The sequence below is a fragment of the Macaca thibetana genome, chromosome 8 (genome assembly GCF_024542745.1).
Source record: "Macaca thibetana thibetana isolate TM-01 chromosome 8, ASM2454274v1, whole genome shotgun sequence".
Classification (NCBI taxonomy): Eukaryota; Metazoa; Chordata; class Mammalia; order Primates; family Cercopithecidae; genus Macaca; species Macaca thibetana.
The window spans coordinates 104,972,011-104,998,943 of NC_065585.1; the positions used below are offsets into that span (position 1 = coordinate 104,972,011).

Below are 26,933 nucleotides of genomic sequence, written 5' to 3' on the forward strand. Positions count from 1 at the left end.
TAAGCTCTCAAGTCACATTGGTCCAACTACTACCTGCTAGTATGTGTTGGTGGTGAGTGGGAACTCTTTAGCCTAGATTTGGCATTACGGAAAAATTGATTGGACAGCACTGATATGGCTTGTTTCGGAATGATTTAAGTATAGAATTAGACATGACACAAGTGCAAGGCCGTAAGTGTTAGTGGCCACCACCTCTCTATTGTAGCAGAATTCTATGTGAGACACAGGCCACATCTAGCATCACTGCAGTTGGGTTTTAGAGAATGCCTAAAGTGGCTGGGCATGGTGGCTCACGCCTGTAATCCCAGCACTTTGGGAGGCTGAGGCAGGCGGATCACCTGAGGTCAGGAGTTCCAGACCAGCCTGGCCAACATGGTGAAATCCCATCTCTACAAAAATACAAAAATTAGCCAAGTGTGGTGGTGCATGCCTTTAATCCCAGCTACTCCAGAGGCTGAGGCAGGAGAGTTGCTTGAACCCAGGAGGCGGACGTTGCAGTGAGCTAAGATCGCTCCACTGTACTCCAGCCTGGGTGACAGCGAGACTGTCTCAAAAAAAAAAAAAAAAAAAAAGTCAAAAGTCATACCCAATGAGATCATTAGCAGCAGGTAGAGCCAAGGCATCTGCATCTATAGAGAAGGGAGCAGAGAGGAGAAAGCTCTGAAGCAGCCAGAACAGCCTTCCATTCCCTCTGCTGAGGAGAGCCAGAGAAGAGGGTGGTCAGTAAGAACCCAACTGCTAAGACCTGGTCTGGGCGGGTTCCCTCTAGATGGACCCTCCAGTATTCAGGAGCATTTCCACCGTAACTGCCCCACATGCAGGTCTCCGCACACAGAAGGGATCTATTTCATAAACATGCTAACTAGAGGTGTAACTGTCTCATTACCCCGGGAGGCTAGCACCAGTGTGGTGTGTGGTGCTGGCTCTCAGGGGACACTGCATGTCTCCTCCCAGCTCTGCACTTTCCAGTGGTACCTTGGCAGTGGCTTGAAATCAACATGGTGGGAGGATTTATATCACTGGAATAACCAGATGCTATAAATCAGGGCTTTTCCCCCTCAAAGAGTTGGTGGTTAACGATTTACCAGAACACCACTAGGTGGGATTAGATGTAAGGATCATTGAACCCAACAGCCAAGCACCCTAAGTGATGAGAACAACGAAACATCCTTGACTTCTCTGAGCTGCTAGCAGGAGAGTGGGAGGAGAGGTGTATCAAGTGGCCCGGGTCCTTTGACCGGGTCACTGCTCATTCCCACCCTGCTCGGAGGGAAAGCCAGAAGGAACTGTAGGACAGCCCAGCAGTACCTATGACTCATTCAGCTAAAACATGATTGAGCAAGTTTAACTAGCTAATCCTTTTCCCACATTTAACACCTGAAATGTGGACTAATTAAAACACCCGTCATTTTTGAAACGGGAAAATGTATTGTGAATCACCTCGCTAGGCAGGATCCATGACTGCTGTATTTGCACAGTAGGGATTCATCATTCCCAAAGAACTGGGCTTCATTAGTGGGACATGGTGGGGCTTCTGTGATGGAGCAGAAGTCTAGAAAGCACTGTAGAATACATATTCTTGTTTCGAAGTGCTGGTGACGTTCCTCATTTAGGTGATCCCACACAGGACAGTTGAGTTTTACTTATTTTAACTGACTGCTGTCTAACCACAGCAAGTGAATCTAATTTTATCACCTACAGGCTGAAATACCTTTGGCCTTCTAACTACTCCCCAAGGGAAGAAAGCCCTTGGTCAGCTACATGGCAGTCTATTATTTCAGTATTATTAATACTGAAAACATCAAACATAAATATCCTAATGTGATACTTGTTGCTGGGTAGCACAGGGATTATATCAGACCTTCACAACCCCAATGACTAATAAATAGTCTTGTGAAAGACAAACTGGCCAGAAACACACACCCAACACAAACAAATGATTAAGGTTTAAACCCTTAATTATGCTTCCTAGCAAAATGGTGGCTAATGAAAGCCATATGCGCTAGAAGAGTGGCTGCCTAGCAGATTGCTGCAGCCTCTGCAGGCCCAAGAGGGGGATGTCAGAAGCAGCCAAATCTTTCTGATTGCCAGTCTGTTTAACTCCCCATTTTCTCCAAGAAGCTTCATTATATCCAGAAAGATCTTTTGGGGAGTATATCCATCCCGTCTCATAAGGTACTTTGTTTCCAGGATGCTGATTCTACTGGTGGATCATTCAGAAAGTTAATCAGGTGCTCCTAAAATGGTTTTTGGAACTTCCAAGTTCTTACTCAGAATTCCAAGCCATAGGAGACAGAGGTATCTAAGGTGCCAAGCTGATTCCATTGTGCAAAAAAATTTCCTCTCTCAAGGGACGTACACATGAAATTAAAAAAACAACATGGTGGGGGGTGACAATGGCACAGAGGAAATGGGACTTTGCAATTATATTTTTATAAGGGGTCTGAACTTGGTCTCACTACTCACATCACCTGGAATGGTTACCAGGCCTCAAAGGACTGCCCCATGGGCTAAACGACTGATCCGCTCTCTGAAGCCAGACAGAGAGTCTTAGCTGGGAGGTCCTTTACAGATGCCACTGTTGAGGGCCAGAAGCTGGAGAGAGTGAGCTCCATCCTCAAGTAGTCCTTATGCTCCTTTTGAACTAGCCTTGCTGTTCTGGGCCGTCATTTGTGATTTGGCCTGGAGTGTCTAGGCGTAAAAAACAAAAGGACTGTAGGCATTAGTCACAGACGTGTAAGTTCTTAAGGAGTGAATGCCATTTTTGTTTTCTTAATCAAAATAGTGACAGACCACAAAGTCAAATCTGAGATTATAATTTACCTTGGTAATAAAAGATACAGGAGATTTACAAAAAACAAGGTCTGTGTGTGCTTGGGATGCTTTTCTGGGCTTAACCCATATGTGTCTTAATAGATTCTCTGTCTTGCCAGCGTGTCTTTGGTCCACAGGAGCCACTTCCCACTTCAGCTCTCCCACAACCTCCCCACTGTTTACTCTTCATGCCCTGTGCTCTTGCCCCAAATCCCTTCACCCAATTGGGAAGACTGGATGATAGATAATTTCTTATTTACGTGCATTTCTCCTGAAATTCAAGTTGCTTTCCAGCTAGTATTTCCTGACATCAGAAGCCTGTGTAAAATACACAACACATGGAAACTATTTCCATCTGGCACATAAGAAAAAAAGGGTCTGCCTATATTGTAACTGGCTTGTAAGCATGTTTTAGTCTGACCCACAATTGTATTGGTTGTTTTTTGCTTTTGGATAGTTGAAGTAAAAAACGTGGTTATAAGATGACTAAAGTTCAGCCTACAATTTCCTGTTTGGACAACAGGAAGAATTGTGCAGTGTTTTGCAACAGGACTAATTCTAGATTCTCACTACCCTTAAAGATAACTGGAGGGAGAGGGTTTTTCTTTTTCATTTATTAAAGATACTTACAGCTTCTTTAGAAGAAGTGATGGATCCTTTAGGTAATGAAATTGGTGTTGATGGTGTTATGGGTGATGATGTAACTGGTGGCGGCTGTATAAAGTCTTCATCCTTAAACATCAGAACCAAGAGTTGGGTTACTGATTTAAAACAAAATGTATTAATCTACAGTCCACTACCTTGACTACCAGGAACTTGTCACAGCTACCTCATATCCTGGCACAAGATTCAAAAGGCAAAATCTGGAACCTAATTACATATAGCCAAATAATAAGCTTCCTCTTAGAAACAGATCAAACAGTACAATAAATATTCCTTATTAAGGAACATTATTGTATTGAATTTCAGTTTCATTAAGGAGATTAAAACAGGAGAAATTGACCCATTGCTATTTTCATTTTTTAATCTAACCAAATGGAAAGTAACTGTCTAACCTTAGTTCCCTTCAGTTGAGGTGCAAGATCCACTATGTTCTCTTTAGATTCGGTGAAAGTAGGTAGTTCCATAAGAATATCAGTCTTTGGAGCCTGGGGAGAGAAACATTTTATGTATAATAAGCTTTCTGCTCTTCCTAAAACCCAGAAACTTTTATAGTAGTCAATGCCTTTTTTAGCACAATTTGCTTTCCACTAAATCCCTAGCTTCCTCCTCCAGCTCCACCCTTTATGAGTACCATGAAATATGCCCCTGACATAGCAACTTAGTATTATTTCTCTTTGAGTTTTGAGTACTTTGTATACAAAAGTTGCACTCGGATAGATTCTAGCATTTAAAATAATCATTAGCAAACCACTGATGGTACTGGTCTTGCTGTCAGCCTCAAAAAAAAAAAGTCATTTCTCAATTATTTTTTTCCTTTTTTTTTTTTTTTTTTTTTTTGAGATGGAGTCTTGCTCTGTCACCAAGGCTGGAGTACAGTGGCTCGATCTCGGCTCACTGCAACCTCCCCCTCGCGGGTTCAATCAGTTCTCCCTGCCTCAGCCTCCTGAGTAGCTGGGATTACAGACGCCTACTACCATGCCTGGCTACTAATTTTTGTATTTTTAGTAGAGACGGTGTTTCGCCATGTTGGCCAGGCTGGTTTTGAACTCCTGACCTCAGGTGATCTGCCTGCCTCAGCCTCCCAAAGTGCTGTGATTACAGGCATGAGCCACCGCACCTGGTCTCAGTTATTTTCTAATAGCATTGATACAACTTGGTCTATGTTGCATCTTTTTCATTTTTAGTATCTAATAATAAATGATAAAATAGCCTGATTTACTAAAATGGTAAGCTCCTGTAATGCAGGGAAGATGGGGGGAGGAGTGGTATTATAGATTACGATCAGAATGGGGGTGGTGATACAATAGCTAGCTAACCTATCTTTAGGAATTAGATTTGAAAAACATATCACTGTGCTTTGAAAGTTATTTGTGTACTTTGGAGGGATAAGGCTACATACATCCAAAATTACAGTATATTTGATGTCTCTATTCTTCACAGAACCTAGCATGCTACTTGTTCTCATTTTGTATATATACATGGAGAATAGAAGTTTAAAAACATGGGTGGGAAAAAGCCAATAAATTGCTTAGGAGCTTAGCATTTTGTCCTTAATTCCTTTCTCACCTACTCCAGAAAGCAACGTCTGGATAAAAGAGCTGATGGCTCTCTAGAATAATTCTGAGAACCCAAATTTAGCTGAGACAGTGAGCTCCTCCAAGATTTCCTAGCCCCTGAGAGCAATCTAAGAATGACTATTGACTTTGGTCTGTCTTACATGAATGGTTCCTTGAGTTGGATAGAATAAGAACCCACTAGCCTGCCTTTTAGAACATGGTCTATACTCTGAAACTGCTCCTAGTCTCCCTAGAGTTTTTCCTGGACAAATCCCAAAACCAGATTACTCTAGAAATATGAAAAGGGAAAGCAAGATGGTGTTTCCTGAAGTTGGCTTTTCATACTGGACTTCAGATAATTTTCCTTGGCTTGTCCAAGGAGTCAACAGCGTAATTAAGATATAAAATGGCCCTCACTTAGTACTTGGACTAATCCCCTAAACCACAGTGTAGCATCTTCTACAAGAGTCTCCTTTCTTACTCATGCGGGGTTCTGAGTCAGACAGGAAGCCACCAGCTATAGAAGCGGGAGGCCCTTTCTGATGGGCCCAGCGCAAGATGCTATAGTGATTGGGCCAATCCTATGCTCTTCCCTACAACACCAGGAAGAAAAATGACTAAGGAAATGAGTTGAAGGGCATTCTAGATTAGCTATTCAGTGCTTAAAAACTAATAGGAATCTGGACAAATGAACAGGAAACATTCAGTCTAAAAGGAGAAAGCAACAGAAACACCCCCACACACAAGTCGTCTAATGAAGATGAGATAGTTAAGGAAAAGGAATAAACTGCTCCTATTTGTAAAATTCTCAAACTGGGCTCAAAGGCAGTAGCAGCCTTAAGGCTGCAGGTAGTCTGAGTGGCTTCAGTTTTCTGTTTGTTTTGTTTTGTTTGAGATGGAGTCTCAATTCTGTTGCCCAGGCTGGAGTGCAATGGCGTGATCTCATCTCACTGCAACCTCCGCCTCCCAGGTTCAAGCAATTCTGCCTCAGCCTCCCAAGTAGCTGGGATTACAGGCACCCACCACCATGCCCCGCTAATTTTTGTATGTTTAGTAGAGATGGGGTTTCACCATGTTGGTCAGGCTGGTTTTGAACTCCTGACCTCAGGTGATCCACCTACCTCGGCCTCCCAAAGTGCTGAGATTACAGGTGTGAGCCACGGTGCCTGGCCTTTGTTTTGTTGTGGTTGGTTGGTTTTTCAGGAATTTTTAAAACATAAAGCCAGTTGGGCCAAATTCTAAAAGGCCAAAAGAAATGCCTGCTCTGACTGCAGGAGTACACCAAATGTTTATGGAGAGGCCTCAGCTGGATGGACGATGAGGGTGTGAGCCCAGGTACTCACCTCCCCGCTGAGTGGTATCTCAATAGGCTTGGGCTTCACATCTATCAGGTAGAAGGTGCGGGACAGGAGCAAAAGGGAAGGAGGGACGTTCTCCTTCAGGTGGAGGTCCTGCCACTGGAAAACAGGAGGGGAACAACACGTGAGAATCACAGAACGCCAGAGCCGGAGTGATCCGCGGTGATCTACCGCCTCGCTCGCCGACACCTTCCCACCGCCCCCGCCCCTTCCGCCAAGCCGCTCAGGTGATGAGTAACGGCAGAACACGGACAGGAGCCCAGCCCTGGCTTCTGCACTGAGGGGGTACCCTGCCAACTCCTTCACTATGGTGGAATCACTCTCGGAGAATTCAATTAAACTGTCAACCCAGTCAAGTATCTTCTCCTGGACAAAGTGTAGATAATGTGAAAGAATAAATCACAGGCTGAGCAACACAGGGCGACTCTGTCTCTACAAAAAAATTTTCTAATTATTTGGGTATAGTGGTACATGCCCGTGGTTCCAGCTAGGGAGGCTGAGGTGGGAGGATTGCTTGAGCCCAGGAGTTTGAGGCTGCAGTGGCCTGTGTTAATGCCACTGCACTCCAGCCTGGGTGACAGAGTGAGACCCTGTCTTCTTAAGATCAGTAATATATGCACAAAAGATAAAATTCAAAAAGTACCATAAAAAAAATTCACAAAGCTTGTGCAGTGACCATGTCATAGCCAACGTTCAAGAAATACATGATTTTAAGGATCTTTCCCTATAATGTGCTGTCTTCCAACCAGAGCTGGTCCCACATATGAGAGGAAAAAGTGACCTAACACGGTTTCCAAGCCAAGGCTGGTATCCTAAGATTATCTGCGCACTCTTCATGGCATTTTTTACAATGATGGGAATGAAATGTAATAGGAGTTACTCCTTTGTTTTAAAGCATGGATGCTCTTAAAGTACAAATATGCTATCTGAGGAAAAATATTAAACATGGGTTACCACAGCGTGTGTTGGTTTGGGGCACTAACTGAAAAGCAGCCCCAGGTGGGCCACCAGGCAAAGTGGGGACCTCCAGACAGATTCACACAGATAACAGGCCTTGAACTGAATTTTTGCCAGGACCCTTTACACTACGTGGAGTAGGTCAAAATTCTGAGGTGGCTCCAAGACACCTTGTCCCTACAGCACCCACACTCTTTCCTAGTTATTCAACAGTATTCTAGGTGCTGTGTGAAGGGATTCTACAGGTGTAACTGAGGTCCCAAGTCGGTTGACCTTAAGATAGGGAGAATCTTTGGATGGGCCTCACCAATCACATGAGACCTTCAGTCTGGGGCTAGAGGTCAAACGCAGGGGAAATTGGAGATTTCAAGCACAAGGAAGCTCTGGCATATAAGAAGTTCTCTGATGTTGGCTTTGCAGATGAAGGAGGCCAAGAGGCAAGGAATACAGGTGGCCACTAGATGCTGAGAGTAGCCCTGGGCTCACAGCCAGCCAGGAAACAAAGCCCTCAGTTCGACAGCTGCAAGGAACTAGGTTCAGCCAACAAACTGAATGAACTTGGAAGCAGGTCGTTTCCCACAGCCTCCAAAGGAAGACAGCCTGCACTTCTGACCTACCAACTGTGAGCTAATATACCGGTGTTGTTTTAAGCCACAAAGTTCATGGTCATTTCGTAGGCAGCAATGGAAAACTGATAGAGATCCCAATCAAAGTGAAAAATCAACCTAGTTCTTCAACATCCCAGTGCTCAATGAAATAAGGCAAATTAGGTAAGACGGTTCACTTGCAAAGGAGAAATCACATAAGGAGGTCTGCATATTGTAGAAGAGACTTCTAGGGAAGAGGACCCCAGAGGGGTGCTGCTACTTGCCTCCGTGAGCTGTTGTCGCAGTTGTTCCTCCGTGAGACCCAATGATCTCATCCCTCGGGCCCTACAGGCAGACTGTAGTTCTGATACACTCAATGCCCTCACCCCTTCCTTGGCAATTATCTGAAAGAAATGTAAGGGATGGAGCTGGAGCTTTTGATTCCAATTTTATGCAATCCCTAAATTCCAGTAAGTCAGTGGAAACAGAATCGGAGGCTTGGACACTTTGTACCTTGCACTGGCTGCTGCAGCAAAGGCGATGTAGGGAGGTGGCAGTTGAAATAACGGGAATCCTGCCAACAGGTATTAGCAATATTAGGGATATTTACACAACTTCTCCCCAACATTCTGTCATCAGAGTAATTATTTCCCCTCTTGATCTGCATTTTGTCTGGTTGTGACATACCTACTTTTCTCTTCCGTGGCAGCTTTATGGTTCATTAGAAAAAAGTAGTTCACTTGAAAAACTCACAATGTACCATTTGTTGCATGTCCCTGTAGTGTTTTCCCCTGCTGTCCCCCCACCACCCCCAGAAATGGCCCTGACACACTGATCCACAAAACTCCCTCAGTAAATAACACAGTTTCTGCTTGGCGTAACCCAAAACTATGGTATTTCTGGGACCAGTGTTGTTTATTGCAAAGCTCTAAGAGCAACAACTGAAATCTAAATGGGGCCAAAGGGATCATGCTTTCTCAGTTCTGGGAAACCTGCTCCCCCAGGCGGAATGCTTATAAAGCAGCTGATTCTGAGTCAAGAAACATTCCTTCCATTTTTTTCAAAAAGCCTAATTAGTAGTTATAGTCCAAGGGTGCCTTTCTTCTACAAGGTGTTGAGGCTCTGCTTTTCCTCCCAGCATTATGTTTTGCATACCAAGCCAACTACCCCTTCTTGGCAGGCCAACGCGCCCAGCAGAATATTGACTTTGGCACCAGCTTCCCAGTATGAGAGCACAAGTGTGGGAGCAGAGCTTTGTCAGGAATCTACTGAGCTGCTATTTCCTTCCCAGCAGGTCCTAACTGCTTTAGATGAGTCCCAGCTAAGACATCCAAATTACTAACTGCTTATGATGGCCTTCTCAATAAATGGGTAAGGGGATGACAACTCCTCAAATGAGTAATCAAGGTTCAAGTTGTCATGGTAATGGTTGTTTAAACCACTCATTTTGTCAGAACCCAACATGACCAGACCCAATGGAAAATACTGCACTTCTATCCAGGCGTGGTGGCTCACACCTGTCATCCCAGCACTTTGGGAGGCTGAGGCAAGCAGATCACCTGAGGTCAGGAGTTTGAGACCAACCTGGCCAACATGGTGAAGCCCTGTGTCTACTAAAAATAGAAAAATTAGCCGGGTGTGGTGGTGCATGCCTGTAATCCCAGCTACTTGGGAGGCTGAGGTGGGAGAATCACTTGAACCCGGAAGGCAGAGGTTGCAATGAGCCAGGATTGCACCACTGCAGCCTGGGCGACAGAGCAAGACTTCGTCTCAAAAACAAAAACAATACTGCACAGTTCGTCCCACAGGCACCCTAAGGTATCTCCCAAAACCTTGCTAATTCCCTAGAGCTATGGTTAAGCTCTTACTTCATCATCTGCTTTTATAGACTTCAGTTTCATCAGGAGCTGAAAGCGGAGCAGGTTGTTGGTTCCAAACGTCTGCATTTCTAGCAGTTTGCAAAGGGCAACCAGCTGAGGGCGATCTAAGTGTTCCAGGGCCAGCTGGTCCTCAAATAGTTTGGAGAAGCGAACTATCTCCTTTGTGCTGGGCTTGTGGCCTGTCTGGACCTATGCAGTGGGACAAAGAGGCCAATTAAAATGTGTTTCCTACTTAAGTTAACTTTCCCAATAGGCTATTTGAAAGAGACACCAAAGCATTTATGGGACTCTCTCTGACATCTGGAAATGGGTCTCATGGTATAAAGAAAAGATATCCATCCGGGCCGGGCACGGTGGCTCAAGCCTGTAATCCCAGCACTTTGGGAGGCCGAGACGGGCGGATCACGAGGTCAGGAGATCGAGACCATCCTGGATAACACGGTGAAACCCCGCCTCTACTAAAAAATACAAAAAACTAGCCGGGCGAGGTGGCGGGCGCCTGTAGTCCCAGCTACTCGGGAGGCTGAGAAAGGAGAATGGCGTAAACCCGGGAGGCGGAGCTTGCAGTGAGCTGAGATCCGGCCACTGCACTCTAGCCTGGGCGACAGAGCGAGACTCCGTCTCAAAAAAAAAAAAAAAAAAAAAAAAAGATATCCATCCAAAGTCAAACTACATCAGCTGAAAAATCAGGAGTTCAGAAGTTTGACTCTAAGTCTACCGTTCTTTCCAAGAAGTTATCAATGTCTTCAACATGCTGATTACTTTAAGACAGGCTTTTCTGCAAACTACTATCAATGTTTATAATATTAAATGTTTACAATATTGTATGTTCATAATTTAGATATTTGCAATTCCAAAGATGGTGAACAGTTTGGGAAATCCATGATGACATGTGTTTTTCATATAACTCCCAACCCTGAAGTTGTTTAGCATTACATAAAAGATGGACACCTGCTTCACGTAGGATGACAGCTGTGTAGAGGCATCGCCCATCTTCGCTCTGTTCCTCCTTGCCATTTCTGTCATGGTTTCTTGAAGAAATTTTGCTAGTTCCAACTTTACAGCCATTTTCTTTTTCTGTTTTTCTTCCTTAATGGTAGAAGAATAAAAGTTACTCAATCCTTCATGATTGCAAATTGGTAGATAAAGATGGGAGAAAAACAACTGTCTCCTTGTTATTGCTCATCCCTACATCATGTAATAACATGATGCTCAGGCATAGCTGAATGGGTTTGTGAGACCAAAGCAAGTAAAAAGAAGCCTCTATTTGGAACTTGTCTCCTTACTTTTGTTTCTCACTAATACAATAATCATAAGCATTTGATAGATCCAAAATGTTCCCCCAATGGGAGGCTTTATCATTATTTAGAATGAGTTACTATCTCTCTCTCTGTCTCTCTCTCTCTCTCTGAGATGACGTCCCACTCTGTTGCCCAGGCTGGGGTGCAGTGGCACGATCTCGGCTCACCGCTACCTCCACCTCCCGGGCTCAAGTGATTCTCCTGCCTCAGCCTCCCGAATAGCTGGGATTACAAGTGCGTGCCACCACACCTGGCTAATTTTGTTTCTTTGTTTTTTTTTTTTTTTTTTTTTGAGATGGAGTTTCGCTCTGTCACCCAGGCTGGAGTGCAGAGGTACCATCTTGACTCACTGCAATCTCTGTCTCCCAGGTTCAAGCAATTCTCCTGCCTCAGCCTCCCAAATAGCTGGGATTACAGACACACGCCACCACACCGGGCTGATTTTTGTATTTTCAGTAGAGTAGGGATTTTCGCCATGTTGGCCAGGCTGGTCTTGAACTCCTGACCTCAAGTGATCTGCCCGTCTTGGCCTCCCAAAGTGCTGGGATTATAGGCTTGAGTTACGGCACCCAGACAAGAATCTCTTAACCTGGTGCAAACTATTCAGTCTACCAGTTGAGCCAACTCTTTGTTTGAGTGGCCCTGGGTTTTGCTTTACAAACAAAGAAAACTAGGAAATGGACTCTACACTAATGTAGCTTACAGTTTAATAGAAAACAGACATAAGTAATTACAATACAATGAGTTAAGTGCTCCAACAGACATGAACATAGCACTACACAGAAGAAAAGTAAATGGATACTCATAGGACACTGTTGGCTGGTGTTTCTCAATCCTTGTTCATCATCAGAAATGTACTATGGTAGCATTTTCAAAATAACCACAGTCAGGACTCAGTGGTAAAGAAGAACAGGAATCTGTATATTTTTAAGTTGCCTAGGAGATTCTAATGATCAGCCAATCATAAGAATCACTGATTTTTAGATAGATCTTAAAAGACATAACAACAACAACAACAAAATCACACAATAGCATGATCAGAACCCACTTAGTGGCCGGGTGAGGTGGCTCACACCTGTAATCCCAGCACTTTGGGAGGCTGAGGCGGGTGGATCACCCAAGGTCAGGAGTTTGGGATCAGCCTGGCCTGTCATGATGAAACCCTGTCTCTACTAAAAATACAAAAATTAGCCAGGTGTGGTGGCACATGCCTGTAATTCCAGCTACTCAGGAGGCTGAGGCAGGAGAATCGCTTAAACCTCGGGGGAGGATGCAGTAAGCTGAGATTGCATTACTGCACTCCAGCCTGGGCAGCAGTGAAAGACTCTGTCAAAAACAAACAAACAAACAAACAAAACCCACTTAGTCATCCATTTCATTCATCCATATCCTTCCATCCATCCATTTATTTATTGCACATCTACCATGCATTAGGTACTGGAGATAAAATGAACAATAACAGGTAAGAATTCCTGCCATCATGGAACTTTTAGTATAGTGGGAGAGACAAGCATTAGTGACTAATGATAATCCCGTAATTCTTCACATTAATGTAGAAGCATAATGGGTAAGTGCTATGAAAGAGAAATACATGGTGCTGTGATCTGATGTAAACAGAAAGCTCCTCTCTCCATGGAACAAAGCAAACAAGAATTTTCTGAGATGGTGGCCATGATGTAGACATATTTGTATGTTTCAGGGAATGAGTGGTGTTCAGGAAAGAGGTAACATTTAGATAAATCACTTCCTCTACTCCCCCCATCTTCCTGAATTCACTAATACTTTCCTTGGAATGTTATGGCATTAATTCTAGATGCTGATTATTTTAAATGTAAGCAAATTAAACCATTGCCAGGCAGTCAAATATTGTAAATTGATTTTATCCTGTGAAGGTATCCCGAATTTGTCTTCAAGACTTTTTTTTTTTTTTTTTTTTAAAGATAGAATCTCACTCCGTCACCCAGGTTGGAATGCAGTGGCACGATCTTGGCTCTTGGCAACGTCTGCTTCCCAGGTTCAAGTGATTCTTCTGCCTCAGCCTCCGAAGTAGCTGAGACTACAGGCACATGCCACCACGCCAGGCTATGTTTTGTATTTTTAGTAGAGATGGGGTTTCACCATGTTGGCCAGGCTCGTACCTCAAGTGACCCACCCACCTCAGCCTCCCAAAGTGCTGGGATTACAGGCATGAGCCACCATGCCCAGCCTTCAAGTCTTTATTCTTATTGTTAATTTCATAATGTATTCTCTGTCATCTCTCTCTTGGGCTAGCATTCCAGCTGGTTTCCCTTCCTTGGCTCTACCCTCTGCAGCCCCTCCTGTAGCAAAATTATTCTTCCAAAACACAGATCTAATCATGCCATCCACCCAGCTACCCTGCTTCAAACGTTCCGTTTCCATTATTCACCATGGTCAAAGGGAAAGCCTAAATTCTTAAGCTGGTGGATGCCTTCCAACCTGACCCCAACACATCACTTTGTCTGTTTCCTGTCATTGATGCCCTGGAACTGCCTACTTCAACCACAAATAACCAACCAGCGGTCTCTGATTACATCATACTCTCTCATGCCACTGAGCCATGTTAAATGCTATTCCTTTTATCCAGAATACCTTTGGTAAAATCCCACTTACTCTGTAAGTCTCAGTTCCAAAGTTACCTTTTCTGTGAAAAATTTCCCAATCTTACTGATTTAAAAGTTGCCTTTAAAATTAGCTGGGCGTGGTGGCAGGCGTCTGTAATCTCAGCTACTCAGGAGGCTGAGACAGGAGAATTGCTTGAATCTGGGAGGCGGAGGTTGTGGTGAGCCAAGATTGTGCCACTGCACTCCAGCCCAGGTGATAGTGAGAGACTTCGTCTCAAAAAAGAAAAAGTTGCACTTTTTGTCTTCTCATAATGTTTTGTTCACACCTTCTTACCATATGCTGTCTACGCTGTCTAGTAGAGTGGCACAGAAAGGGGAGAAGGAAGGAGCTGTCTCTGTTTTCTCACCTGCACGGTGACTGCCACACTCAATGAAGGCTCCCTCTTCTCAGGGGCTGCTGAACAGGTCTGTTGTGCCGACTAAATCATACCTACTGTTCCACTAGTCACCGCAGTAACAGTGGATTTCTGTTTTCTTTATTCTTTTATTTTTAAACAGGATCTCACTCTTGCCCAGGCTGGAGTGCAGTACAGTGGCATGATCTCAGTTCACTGCAGTCTCAACCTCCTGGGCGCAAGCAATCCTCCCGCCTCAGCCTCCCAAGTAGCTGGGAATACAGGTGCATGCTACCACATCTGGCTAATTTGTTTTACATTTTTAAAAAATTGTTTTTTTAGAGACAGGGGTCTCGCTATATTGCTCAGGTTGGTCTTGAACTCCTGGGCTTAAACAGTCCTCCCACCTCGGCCTCCCAAAATGCTAGGATTACAGGGATGAGCCACTGCATCCAGTCTGTTCTCTTTATTCTTTTGACAGTTAAAATCAAGTTAGAATTTGGTGGAGAAGAGAAAATCTTTTCAACAAATGGTCCTAGAAAAGCTAGATATCCACATACAAAAAAGAGAGAAATGAATCTATATACTGACATTACAGTTTTCATAAAAATTAACTCGGCCTGGAGCAGTGGCTCACGTCTCTTATCCCAGCATTTTGGGAGGCCGAGGTGGGCAGATCACCTGAGGTCAGAAGTTCGAGACCAGCCTGGCCAACATGGGAAAATCCTGGCTCTACTAAAAATACAAAAATTAGCTGGGTGTAGTGGCACATGCCTGTAATCCCAGCTACTCAGGAGGCTGAGCAAGGAGAATTGCTTGAACCCAGGAGGCGGAGGTTGCAGGGAGCCGAGATCGCACCATTGCATTCTAGCCTGGGCGACACAGCAAGGCTCCATCTCAAAAAAATAAATAATAAATAAATAAATAAAATGGATCACAGACATAAATGTAAGACAGAAAACTGTAAAACTTCTAGAATAAAATAGGAGAAAAATGTAGGTGACCTTCAGTTTGGCAATAAGTTTTTAGCTACAACACCAAAAGCATGATTCATGAAAGAAAAAAACTGATAAGCTGGATGTCATTAATGTTAAAAGCACTTGCTCTGTGAAATACATGGTTAAGGGAATGAAAAGATAAGCCACAGAGTAGAAGAAAACATCTGCGTATTATATCTGATAAAGGACTTTTACCCAAAATATACAAAGAACTCAAAATAACAATCAGAAAAAAAAAAAAAAAAAAACAACCATTAAAAAGTCAACCAAAGGGCCGGATGCAGTGGCTCACGCCTGTAACCCCAGCACTTTGGGATGCTGAGGTGTGCGGATCACCTGAGGTCAGGAGATCAAGACTAGCCTGGCCAACATGGTGAAACCCTGTCTCCACTAAAAATACAAAAATTGGCTGACCACGGTGTGGATGCCTTTAATTCCAGCTACTCGAAAGGCTGAGGCAGGAGAATCACTTGAACCCGGGAAGCAGAGGTTGCAGTGAGCTGAGATTGCACCACTGCACTCCAGCCTGGGTGACAGAGCTAGACTCCTTCTCAAAAAAGAAAAAAAAGTCGACCAAAGATCTAAACAGACACCTCCCCAAAGAAGATACACAAATGGTAAATAAGCACAGGAAAGATACTCAACATCATATGACATCAGGAGATTGCAAATCAAAACAGTGAGATACCACACTACACACCTATTTCGTGGCTAATGTCTAGAGCACTGACAACATCAAATGCTGGTACTCTCATTCTTTGCTGGTAAGAATATAGAACAATACAGCCACTTCAGAAGACACTTTAGCAATTTCTTAAAAGCTAAACATAGTCTTACCATACGATCTACCAATTACTCTCCTAGGTATTTACCCCAATGAGTTGAAAGCTTACATCCACACAAAAACCTGTACATAAGTGTTTATAGCAGTTTTATTCATAATTGCCAAAACCTGGAAGCAATCGAGGTATCCTTTCATAGGAGAATGGATAAACAAACTGTGGTACAGCCATACAATGGATTATCATTCAGTGATAAAAAGAATTGAGCCATGAAAAGAACTTGAAATGCATATTGCTAGGTGAAAGAAGCCAATCTAAAATGGCTACACACGGTATGATCCCAAGTACATGACATTTTGGAAAAGGCAAAACTACAGAGACAATAAAAAGATCAGTGGCTGCCATGGGTTGGGGGAAGAAGGGAGAGGGACAAATAGGTGGAGCACGGAGATTTTTTTTTTTTTTTTTTTTGAGACAGGGTCTCCCTCTGTCACTCAGGCTGGAGTGCAGTGGCACTATCATAGGTCATTGCAGCCTCGACCTCCTGGGCTCAAGCAATCCTCTTGCTTCAGCTTCCCAAGGAGCTGGGACCACAGCATGAGCTACCATGCCCGACTAATTTTTGCATTTTTTGTAGAAATGGGGTCTCACTATGATGCCCAGGTTGGTCTCAAATTCCTGGGCTCAGATGATCCACCTGCCTCAACCTCCCAAAGTGCTGGAATTACAGACATAAGCCACCGTGGATTTTTAGAGCAGTGAAACTATTCTGTATGATACTGTGATGGTGGATACATGAAGTTATGCATTTGCAAAGCCCACAGAACTGCTTCAACATAAAGAGTGAACCCTAAGTATGAGCTTTAATAATAACATATCAATATTGGTTTTTTAATCATTACAAATATAGCACACTAACGCAAGATATTAATTATAGGAGAAATTGTGATGGGGTGGGGTGGGGAGAAGTAGTACTTTCTACCCAATTTTTCTGTAAACCTAAAAACTGCTCTAATAAAGTTTATTAAATTTTATTAAAGTTAAAAAATCCTACATACCTTTTTGGATTCACTTTCAAAAGTTGATGGCAACATCTCTGGGAAGAGTTTCAGAAACACTGGTAATAAGAATTCCATGAAGGGTACAATTATGAACACCATAAATGGAACCAGGCGGAAGAAATCAACACAAGTTCTCAACAGCTATAGAATTAAATGCATATGCAATATTCATTATTTTAGGGCATGCCAAAAACAAAAATCAAAAACAAAACCAAAAAAGCCCTGTCTTGGTTCATTTTCTTTCTTTCAAGAGATAGTGTCTTGCTATGTTGCCCTGTCTGGCCTCAAACTCCTGGGTTCAAGCAATCCTCCCACCTCAGCCTCCCAAGGAGCTGGGATTATAGGCCTATGCGCCATGCTCAGCTTGGTTCTTAAAGTGTTAAAAACCCAAGACAGGTTTTCTGCAGCTGTTTATAAAAACGAAAAGGCAGGGTTTTCCTGTTTACCGTAGCTCTGAAGCAATTTTTATGGGATATCTTAAAGGAAGTCTACGACAATAAAAATATTATTGGCATCTCCTAGACTTCATCTATGTTAGAGGGTCCATACTTTAATAGCATTGTATCACTTAAAATTGTTTTTTTTTTGTTTGTGTTTTTGCAGCGGCATCTCACTCCAGGCTGGAGGGCAGTGGCACGATCTTGGCTCACTGCAACCTCCACCTCCCAAGTTCAAGCCATTCTCCTGCCTCAGCCTCCTGGGTAGCTGGGACTACAGGCACGTGCCACCATGCCCGGCTAATTTTTGTAATTTTTTTAGTAGACAAGGGTTTCACTGTGTTGGCCAGTGTTTCACTGTGTTTGGCCTCCCAAAGTGCTGGAATTACAGGTGTGAGCCATCGTGCCCAGCCAAAATTGGGTTTTAAAATGCATCTGCTTAATATATTAACAACAGTTGAAACACAAAGCCTCTCAACTTCTTGGAAAAATTAAAAAAACATAATTATAACCATTCTACAAATGTGCACATGTACCCCTGAACCTAAAATAAAAGTTTTTTTAAAAACCGTTCTACAGGAAAATATATAACAAATTCCAGAATACTGACTAAAGTTGTACAGTAAGTCAGTTGCAGACAAGAAACTGGTTCTCACCAGCAGTTATTATTCCTACTCTGAGATTTTTTTTTTTTTTTTTTTTGAGACGGAGTCATGCTCTGTCGCCCAGGCTGGAGTGCAGTGGCCGGATCTCAGCTCACTGCAAGCTCCGCCTCCCGGGTACACGCCATTCTCCTGCCTCAGCCTCCCAAGTAGCTGGGACTACAGGCGCCCGCCACTTTGCCCGGCTAGTTTTTTGTATTTTTTAGTAGAGACGGGGTTTCACCGTGTTAGCCAGGATGGTCTTGATCTCCTGACCTCGTGATCCGCCCGTCTCGGCCTCCCAAAGTGCTGGGATTACAGGCTTGAGCCACCGCGCCCGGCCCCTACTCTGAGATTTTTAAGATGAAGTTTACATTGAATTTAAATAGTTGAGTTCCCAAATAGTTCATTTTAATTTCACATTTTCTTTCTCAAATATGATTCTTGCCTACCCTTCGTCTCTCTCGTCTGGTTAGGACCTGTCCATGCAACAGCCTCCAAACCATTCTGGCAGCAACTTTGGCATCAATCCAAAGTAAGTAGAATCCATTGTAAAAATATTTAAGTTCATCCATGATTTTTTGTCTATAAGATTGTTTGCCTTCTTTAATCTTCGTGCCAGTTTCTTTTGTGGCCTGAGGGCTCGTCACCTGTGGATGTTTTGGGGCTTGCTCCAGCTGAGGTTTGCCAGGAACCTCTCGCAGCCAGCAAGTGGATGTGTGTAGCTTTTGTATTAGTCTAGTTCCTGGGTGAAGTACTGTATTGCCTGGCTGACTGGGATCCGAGTACTTCTTGCTCTCATAGTTCTTCATACATGTCTTATTTAAATGGGAATCTGGCAAGTGAAGAAACGCACATGATGGGGAATAAGAAGAGCAGGTAGGATGGACAAAATGGCTAGGGAATCTGGAATAAAAAGAACATCCTCTGAGTTAAGTACATACTATTACAAAGCACACACTATCATAAAGCACATACTATTAAAGAAATAGATAGTACATCCGGTCAAAATACAACAGCTTTTTTTTTTTTCTTCACTCCCATTGCCCAGGCTGGAGTGCAGTTGCACGATCTCAGCTCACTACAACCTATGACACCTGGGCTCAAGTGATTCTCCTGACTCAGCCTTCTTAGTAGCTAGGATTACAGGCACAGACCACCATGCCCAGCTAATTTTTGTATTTTTAGTAGAGATGGGGTTTCACCACGTTGGCCAGGCTAGTCTCAAACTCCTGACCTCAGGTGATCCGCCTGCCTTGGCCTCCTTAAGTGCTGGAATTACAGGCATGAGCCAGCATGCCTGGCCAAGGAATATTGTTTCAAAGACACATTTGATGGTCACTGTAGGAATTAACTAGTCACGTAATACTGCCTTACCTATTCAGTGTCTTTGAACTCCTCAACTTACAGCTGAAATACCCTTCACCTAAATTCTTCAAGAACATTAGGGCTGGCCACGGTGGCTCATGCTTATAATCCCAGCACTTTGGGAGGCTGAGGCGGGTGGATCACCTGAGGTCAGGAGTTCGAGACCAGCCTGGCCAACATGGTGAAACCCAGTCCCTACTAAAAATACAAAAATTAGCCGGGTATGGTGTCATGCACCTGTAATCCCAGCTACTAGGGAGGCTGAGGCAGGAGAATCGCTTGAACCCAGGAGGTGAAGGTTGCAGTGAGACAAGACTAGGCCACTGCACTCCAGCCTGGGCAACAAAGCGAGACTCTGTCTCAAAAAAAACAAAAAACGAAAACCAAAAAACCACACAATTAGAACTGGGCACCCCAATTAAGGGTCTCTACCTTCTGGTATTGCAACAGCCCAGGGTTTGCAGTTAAACTACCATATCAGATTGTTTGAAAATAAAAATATGGGCCATGCGTGGTGGCTCACGCCTGTAATCCCAGCACTTTGGGAGGCTGAGGGGGGTGGATCACGAGATCAAGAGATCGAGACCATCCTGGCCAACATGGTGAAACCCGTCTCTACTAAAAATACAAAAATTAGCTGGGCATGGTGGTGTGCACCTGTAGTCCCAGCTAATCGGGAGGCTGAGGCAGGAGAATTTCTTGAACCCAGGAAGCAGAGGCTGCAGTGAGCCAAGATTGCGCCACTGTACTCCAGCCTGGGTGACAGACCGAGACTCTGTCTTACAAAAAAAAACAATAAAACAAAAATAAACAAACAAAAAATTTGTCTTGGTTCTTTTTTTTTTTTTTTTTTTTTTTTTTTTTTTTTGAGACGGAGTCTCACGCTGTTGCCCAGGCTGGAGTACAGTGGTGCGATCTTGACTCACTGTAACCTCCGCCTCCTGGGTTCAAACAATTCTCCTGCCTCAGCCTCCCGAGTATCTGGGAATACAGGCGCCTACCACCACAGCTGGCTAATCTTTACATTTTTAGTAGAGACGGGGCTTCACCATGTTGGCAAGGCTGGTTTTGAACTCCTGACCTCAAGTGATCTGCCTGACTTGGCCTCCCAAAGTGCTGGGATTACAGGCGTGAGCCACCACACCTGGCTTTTTTTTTTTCTTTTTGTTTAAGAGACAGACTCTTGCTGTGTTGCCCAAGCTGGCCTCAAACCCCTGGGCTCAAGCAATCCTCCCACCTCAGCCTCCTAAGGAGCTGAGATTACAGGCACATGCACCATGCCTGGTTTAGTTCTTAAGGTGTTAAAAAACCCAGGCTGGAGTAGAGTGGTGTGATCACAGCTCACTGCAGCCTCGACCTCCCAGGCTCAGCATCCTGAGTAGCTAGGACTACAGGCCCACACCACCACGCCCAGCTAGTTTTAAAAATTTTTGTAGAGATGGGGTCTCACTATGTTATCCAGGCTGTTTTTTTTTTTTTTTTTGAGATGGAGTCTCGCTCTGTTGCCCAGACTGGAGTGCAGTGGTGCGATCTCAGCTCACTGCAACCTCCGCCTCCCAGGTTCAAGCTATTCTCCTGCTTTACCCTCCTGAGTAGCTGGGACTACAGGTGCGTGCCACCACGTCCAGCTAATTTTTGTATTTTTAGTAGAGATGGGGTTTCACCACGTTGGCCAGGATGGTCTCGATCTCTTGACCTTGTGATCCGCCCACCTCGGCCTCCCAAAGTGTTGGGATTACAGGTATGAGCCACCGCGCCTGGCCCCAGGCTATTCTTGAACTCTTGGGCTCAGGCTATCTTCCTGCCTAGGCTTCCAAAAGTGCTGAGATTATAGATGTGAGCCACTGCAGCCAGCCTCAGACTATTTTTGAAGGATACCAAGATAAAACACTCTTTGAATGGCCAAAAGGGGAAAAGTAAGTGCTCAGTGAATAGTCTTTATTTATTCTCAGTGAATAAATAAATGGTGGCCGGGCACAGTGGCTCATGCCTGTAATCCCAGCAGTTTGGGAGGCTAAGGCAGGTGGATCACTTGAGGTCAGGAGTTCAAGACCAACCTGGCCAACATGGAGAAACCCCTGTCTTTACAAAAATACAAAAAAATCAAGACCAGCCTGGCCAACATGGAGAAACCCTGTCTCTACAAAATTACAAAAAAATTAGCTGGGCATGGTGGTGCACGCCTGTAATCCCAGCTACTCGGGAGTCTGAGACAGGAGAACCACTTGAACCCAGAAGGCAGAGGTTGCAATAAGCCACGATCGTGCCATTGCACTCCAGCCTGGGCAATAGAGCGAGACTTCATCTCAAAAAAAAAAAAAAGGTAACAGACCGTAATGGGACACAAATATGCCCTAAGACTGGCTGTTCATCAGCCATTTTACTGGCTTTACATCTAAGGACCTCACATGATGTTCATCAATTACAGAGATGTCAATCTAAAACCATTACATCTTCTGGCTGGGCATGGTGGCTCACGCCTATAATCCCAGCACTTTGGGAAACCCAGGCTGGCGGATTACCTGAGGTCAGGAGTTCAAGACCAGCCTGGCCAACATGGCGAAACCCCATCTGTACTAAATATACAAAAATTAGTGGGGCGTGGTGGTGCATGTCTGTAATCCCAGCTACTTGTAAGACTGAGGCAGGAAAATCTCTTGAACCTGGGAGGTGGAGGCTGCAGTGAGCCAAGATATCATGCCACTGCACTCCAGCCTGGGCAACAGAGTGATGCTCCATCCCAAAAAAAGAAAAAAGAAAAAAAAAATTACATCTTCTATCTTTTTTTTTTTTTTTGAGATGGATTTTCACTCTTGTTGCCCAAGCTGGAGTACAGTGGTCCAGTCTTGGCTCACTGCAACCTCCACCTCCCGAGTTCAAGCGATTCTCCTGTCTCAGCCTCCCAAGTAGCTGGGATTATAGGCTCCTGCCACCACGCCGGCTAATTTTTGTAGTTTTAGTAGAGACGGGGTTTCACCATATTGGTCAGGCTGGTCTCGAACTCCTGACCTCAGGCAGTGCCCTCGCCTTGGCCTCCCAAAGTGCTGGGATTACAGGTGTGAGCCACTGCACCCAGCCTCCAAGAAACTTTTAATTGTGTACTAAACCAATCCTTTTACACATATCCTTTCCATCTAGAAGGATGAAGTTCAGGCCAGGCGAGGTGACTCACGCCTGTAATCCCAGCACTTTGGGAGGCTGAGGCAGGCGGATCACCTGAGGTCAGGAGTTCCAGACCAGCCTGGTCAACATGGTGAAACCTTGTCTCTATTAAAAATACAAAGATCAGCCGGAGGTGGTGGCAAACACCTATAATCCCAGCTACTTGGGAGGCTGAGGCAGGAGAGTAGCTTGAACCCGGGAGGCAGAGGTTGCAGTGAGCCAAGATTGCGCCATTGAACTCCAGCCTGGGCGACAGAGTGCGACTCCATCTCAAAAAAATAAAAATAAAAATAAAAATAAATAAATACATTTACAAAAAAAAAGAAGAATTAAGTTCATATTGGGGGGTAACTCCAATGCTTACCTTGTTCGAGCAATAGCTAAGACTGAATTATAACTGTAGAAGGCCATATTTATTTTTGTCTCAAGTAGTTAACATAGGGACCTAGGCAAAAGGAGTAAGTAAACAATTTAGTACTTCAAAAACACATCAATTAAAAGACATCAGGATTTTAGTGTTTTTAACTATTGCAAAGGTAGAACATTTGCATAGTTAAGATACAAAATCTCCTTCAAGCTCATGTCCAACAATCAGATATTTTCTTAGCTCTGGACTTGAGAATGGTACCTTGAGATTCCAACAAATGGTAATGATCTCTAAGATGATGTCGCTCATGAAGATGGTACGGTCTTCAGAGACATTTTGATTTCTGGTCAATAGTATCTAGTAGTGCAACTTCAATGATTGCCAAGTACTTAAAAAGTAGAGCAATATATATCTATTTGTAGCCTTAAAATATAGGTAGAAAGTGGATATCCTGAATTTCTTTTCAGTTAGCATTGTTCTATATTTAGGCAAGCTGTACCAAATCCTGAAGATTGGAAGTACCCACTAATCTAATTTATATAGCAGTGGATGAAGGTAGACATGGAACCTACTAATCGCTCAAGTGGAGGTAAAATTGTTTCCCTTGCTAGTGATTCTCCAGAGCGCAAACTGAGCTTTGAACCTGTAGATAACCTTCACCAAAACCCTTCTCCATCCAGGGGCGCTTTTCTGCTAAGGGTCGCGAGGAGCTGCAGAAGAGCTGGCATCTCCCAATGGCAGCTTTGCTCTCTTGCGGCTGGAAAAGGAGTTCCAGGGCCTCTCCTGAATAGAAATCTCAGCCACAGAGCTGACATTTTGAACAGGGCCTCGAAACCTCTGGACCCACACTAACGGTGGGTGGCGTTTCGCGGGCGGGAGACGACACCTGAGGTGGCGGTTAATCCGCTCGAGCCCCGGCGCTCCCGGGCGGCGGACACCACTCGCACTCGCATTGGCGCCGCCCCACGCCCGCTGCTCCCGGGCTCCCTCGGCTTTGCTCATCACCCCACCGGAGCAAAACGCGCCCTGGGCTTCCTCGCCTGGCGGTTTCGGCGCCCGTGATGTGTGCGCGGCCTGCATGCGGCAGGGTCTGGGGGTTATGCTTTGGTTTTTTGGTGCGGGGGTGGGACAGGCACTGGAACCACGACCCTCGTGGATGATCGGGGTTGTGGGAAATGAAGCCGAGGAGAAGCAGGGCCTGGGACTGAAAGGACTGAGCGCGCTGTGCGGGGGAGGAGAGGCCGAGCTTCAGAGTTCGCACTGTGCTGAGGACTGGCGGGGATGAGGTCGTGGGCGGAGGAGAGCGTGGTGGGAACTGGAAGCGGTCAGGAAGCCTGGATCGGGTGCTGATGAAAGGAGCAGGATGAGAGGAGCAGGATGCGGACGGAGCGGGCTCCGGAGGAAAAAAAAGGCAGCGAGGCCCACCAGGTCGCGGCCTGAGGGCTGGGCCTGCCCACCCCTACCTCCTCGGCCGGGCTCCGCGGAACGGCAGCCTAGGTCCTCCCAGTTCCTTCCCCGGACCCCCAAGCTAGAAGGGCCAGAAGCCAAGTCTCTACGGCTCCGCCTCTTTCCTTGCCCCTGATGTCACTCTGAGTGACGACATCACCAACCAATAAGCTCTCAAGTTCTGGGGAGGGCGGGCGTCCTTCACCTTAGCAGCCCAGGAAGCCGCAAAGCCGCGTTCCCATCGCCGAAGTGACTTCTTTGTGGGGCTTGGTTTAAGGAGCCTTGGTGCTGGGGGGCCCGAGGGTTTTTCTGCCAGTCCACACTCTGCAGGCAGTGGTTAACGCCCGAGGAAACCCTTGATTGAAGACTAAACAGGCTCTTACCCTACTGACATCGTAATATGTCTGATAGTTGCCATGGTAACCATCTCGGAGTCATGAATGACATCACTTTGATGTATTCTCCCTCGGCCCCTGCAACTCCGGAACTGCCTAAGGGGCGCGGAGAGGACTTCATGATGTCGCAGAAAGGGCGGGAATCGGAAGGAGAGCATTCCTTTCCAGAGGCCGGAATACTGTGAAATCTTCATATGGAAATCTGTATTCTACTAAAAATATTTGCTTCCTCAATGTTCCCTTAACAAGTGTTGTTTGTGATTAATAGTTTGTGTAGAAATCTCAACATATAAAATGTATGTGATAGTAGCTGTGAAATGACAGACACTATAGGTTTGAGGGCACTTCAGTTCCTAGGATGGCCAACTGAGCCATCTTGGGAAAATGAAAGATCTAGAAATATTCTCGTTCCCCAGTTATCTTTTCCCATCCATTTTATCTGGCTCCAGAAGAAAGATTCAAAAAAAAATTTTTTTTAGGCCGGGTGCGGTGGCTCACGCCTGTAATCCCAGCAGTTTGGGAGGCCGAGGCGGGCGGATCACAAGGTCGGAAGATAGAAAACATCTTGGCCAACATGGTGAAACCCTGTCTCTACTAAAAAAATAAAAAAATTAGCCGGGCGTGGTGGCGTGCCCCTGAAGTTCTGATTACTCTGGAGGCTGAGGCAGGAGAATCGCTTGAACCCGGGAGTCGGGGTTGCAGTGAATCGAGATCGCGCCACTGCACTCCAGCCTGGGCGACAAGAGCGAGACCCCGTCTCAAAAGAAAAAAAAATTTTTTTTTTTTCTTAGTGGCTCTACTCGACCACCATACAGCAAGGAATCGCCGTTTCACAGAGAATACGTCTCCTAACATGTGAGCTGACCACTGACTTTACTTATCTGGGCTACACATTTTTAAGAATGGAAGATGGCGGTATTAAACGTCAGTAAAAAATGCAGACTGCTTTTAATCCACAAAGGATTTTTCAGCTAATAACCAAATAGATCAACTGTTAAACAGGCAAAACTTTTCAGTTTGGCCACTAGAGGTCTCTTTGTGCATGTCTGATGTTCAACTTTGCACATAAAGGTTTCACTTCACGTTCTGTTTACCAGAATTAAAATCTACAAAGCTTTGGACTCTACTTTTCCCTCACTGAAAATTCCTGGTGGTCAAATTTTGAGTTCTAGAAGGTAGATGTAGTTTTCATACTAATTTCATCAATTAATCATTGCACTACCATGTATTGGTACTTTTCTGGAAAAGATCATAAAGGATGCAAATATATTTTCAGTTCCCTGGGAGACATTTTATACGGGGAAATATTCTTATTCATGCATTGTATTCACTTACAACCAGGCACAGTGAATATCATTAAGTATTCATAAACCAGATGAACGATTCCATGCCCAGTATTTGAAAGATGAGCTAGGTTTTCTACCATGGCCATATGTCAGCAATCCTATCCTAAAAAGGGAAGGGCTAAGAACCCTTCTTATTGAAATCCGTTTGTTCAAAGTAATGTCCATCTTCCCTAGTTATGAGACTTGGCAATTTCTTTGACTTTCAGGATAAGAGATTTATCATGTAAGGAGTTTCTGTATATAATCTTCAGAAGAGAAATTTTTAAAAAAATATTTTTCCCCATGACTCTGGCCCTGAGAACTGTGTTAGGTTGCTGTCTTAATGAGTTCCTTGCTCATTTTCTATGGCGAAGAGTAATCATCGTCTAAACCTCAGAAGATGTTAGATACTGAAAATGTAAACTATTATTTTTAATGGCCATTTTCCTACATACGCCACCAGATCAAGTATTACTAACTGTATTTTGTAATGCTTTGCAGGAAAAGACCATGCATCTACTTCACATAACTCCAATTTTAAACTCTTGCTGTCAGCATAGCTATTAGAAACAGGCTAATATAAGATCCCTGGGGACAATTTACTAGATTCTCCTCAAGGGAGAAACCCAGGTGCCGGGTGAAGGCAACAGTTTATCAACAAAGCAAGGAAGACACAGGAGGAAGAAAACGAAGAATGGAAGTAGAAAGGCTCATAGAAAAAAAAAAGACTAATTTAATCCCTCTTTCCTGGAGATGGAATTAAGCTAGACTTGGTGGCCCGCTTTGGCCATCTGTGTTTTAAAATGGCATATCACAAATAAAAAGTATGCTTTTACTGATAGCTTTAACCTGTGGTAC

The 26,933-nt window shown here is 44.5% G+C and overlaps 1 protein-coding gene across 2 annotated transcripts; it reads right to left on the reverse strand.

The window, feature by feature from the left end:
• Positions 1 to 2,411: 2,411 nt before the first annotated feature.
• On the reverse strand, positions 2,412 to 25,207 carry LETM2 (leucine zipper and EF-hand containing transmembrane protein 2). Of its 2 annotated transcripts, none has more exons than XM_050801326.1 (11): positions 24,373 to 25,207; positions 22,907 to 22,987; positions 18,465 to 18,918; positions 16,932 to 17,075; positions 10,767 to 10,904; positions 9,804 to 10,004; positions 8,220 to 8,339; positions 6,377 to 6,490; positions 3,870 to 3,962; positions 3,445 to 3,546; positions 2,412 to 3,132 (listed from the first exon to the last, which is right to left on the reverse strand). In XM_050801326.1, the coding sequence occupies exons 2-11, from the start codon at positions 22,951 to 22,953 to the stop codon at positions 3,109 to 3,111; spliced, it is 1,437 nt and encodes a 478-aa protein (XP_050657283.1). In that variant the 5' UTR covers positions 22,954 to 22,987; positions 24,373 to 25,207; the 3' UTR covers positions 2,412 to 3,108. The 2 variants fall into 2 exon arrangements, with proteins under 2 accessions (XP_050657283.1, XP_050657282.1); XM_050801325.1 differs by having other exon boundaries at positions 2,412 to 2,691; positions 24,373 to 25,206.
• Positions 25,208 to 26,933: the final 1,726 nt, after the last annotated feature.

What these genes read in the sequence shown, in the direction of transcription:
- LETM2 (XM_050801325.1), bottom strand. Translation starts at nt 22,953, where the DNA reads ATGGCCTTCTACAGTTATAATTCAGTCTTAGCTATTGCTCGAACAAG. An exon ending in TTAGCTATTGCTCGAACAAG is followed by an intron (nt 18,919 to 22,906) that starts GTAAGCATTGGA and finishes TTTTTATTCCAG; the next exon opens with ATTCCCTAGCCATTTTGTCC. An exon ending in CCAGACGAGAGAGACGAAGG is followed by an intron (nt 17,076 to 18,464) that starts GTAGGCAAGAAT and finishes TTAATTCTATAG; the next exon opens with CTGTTGAGAACTTGTGTTGA.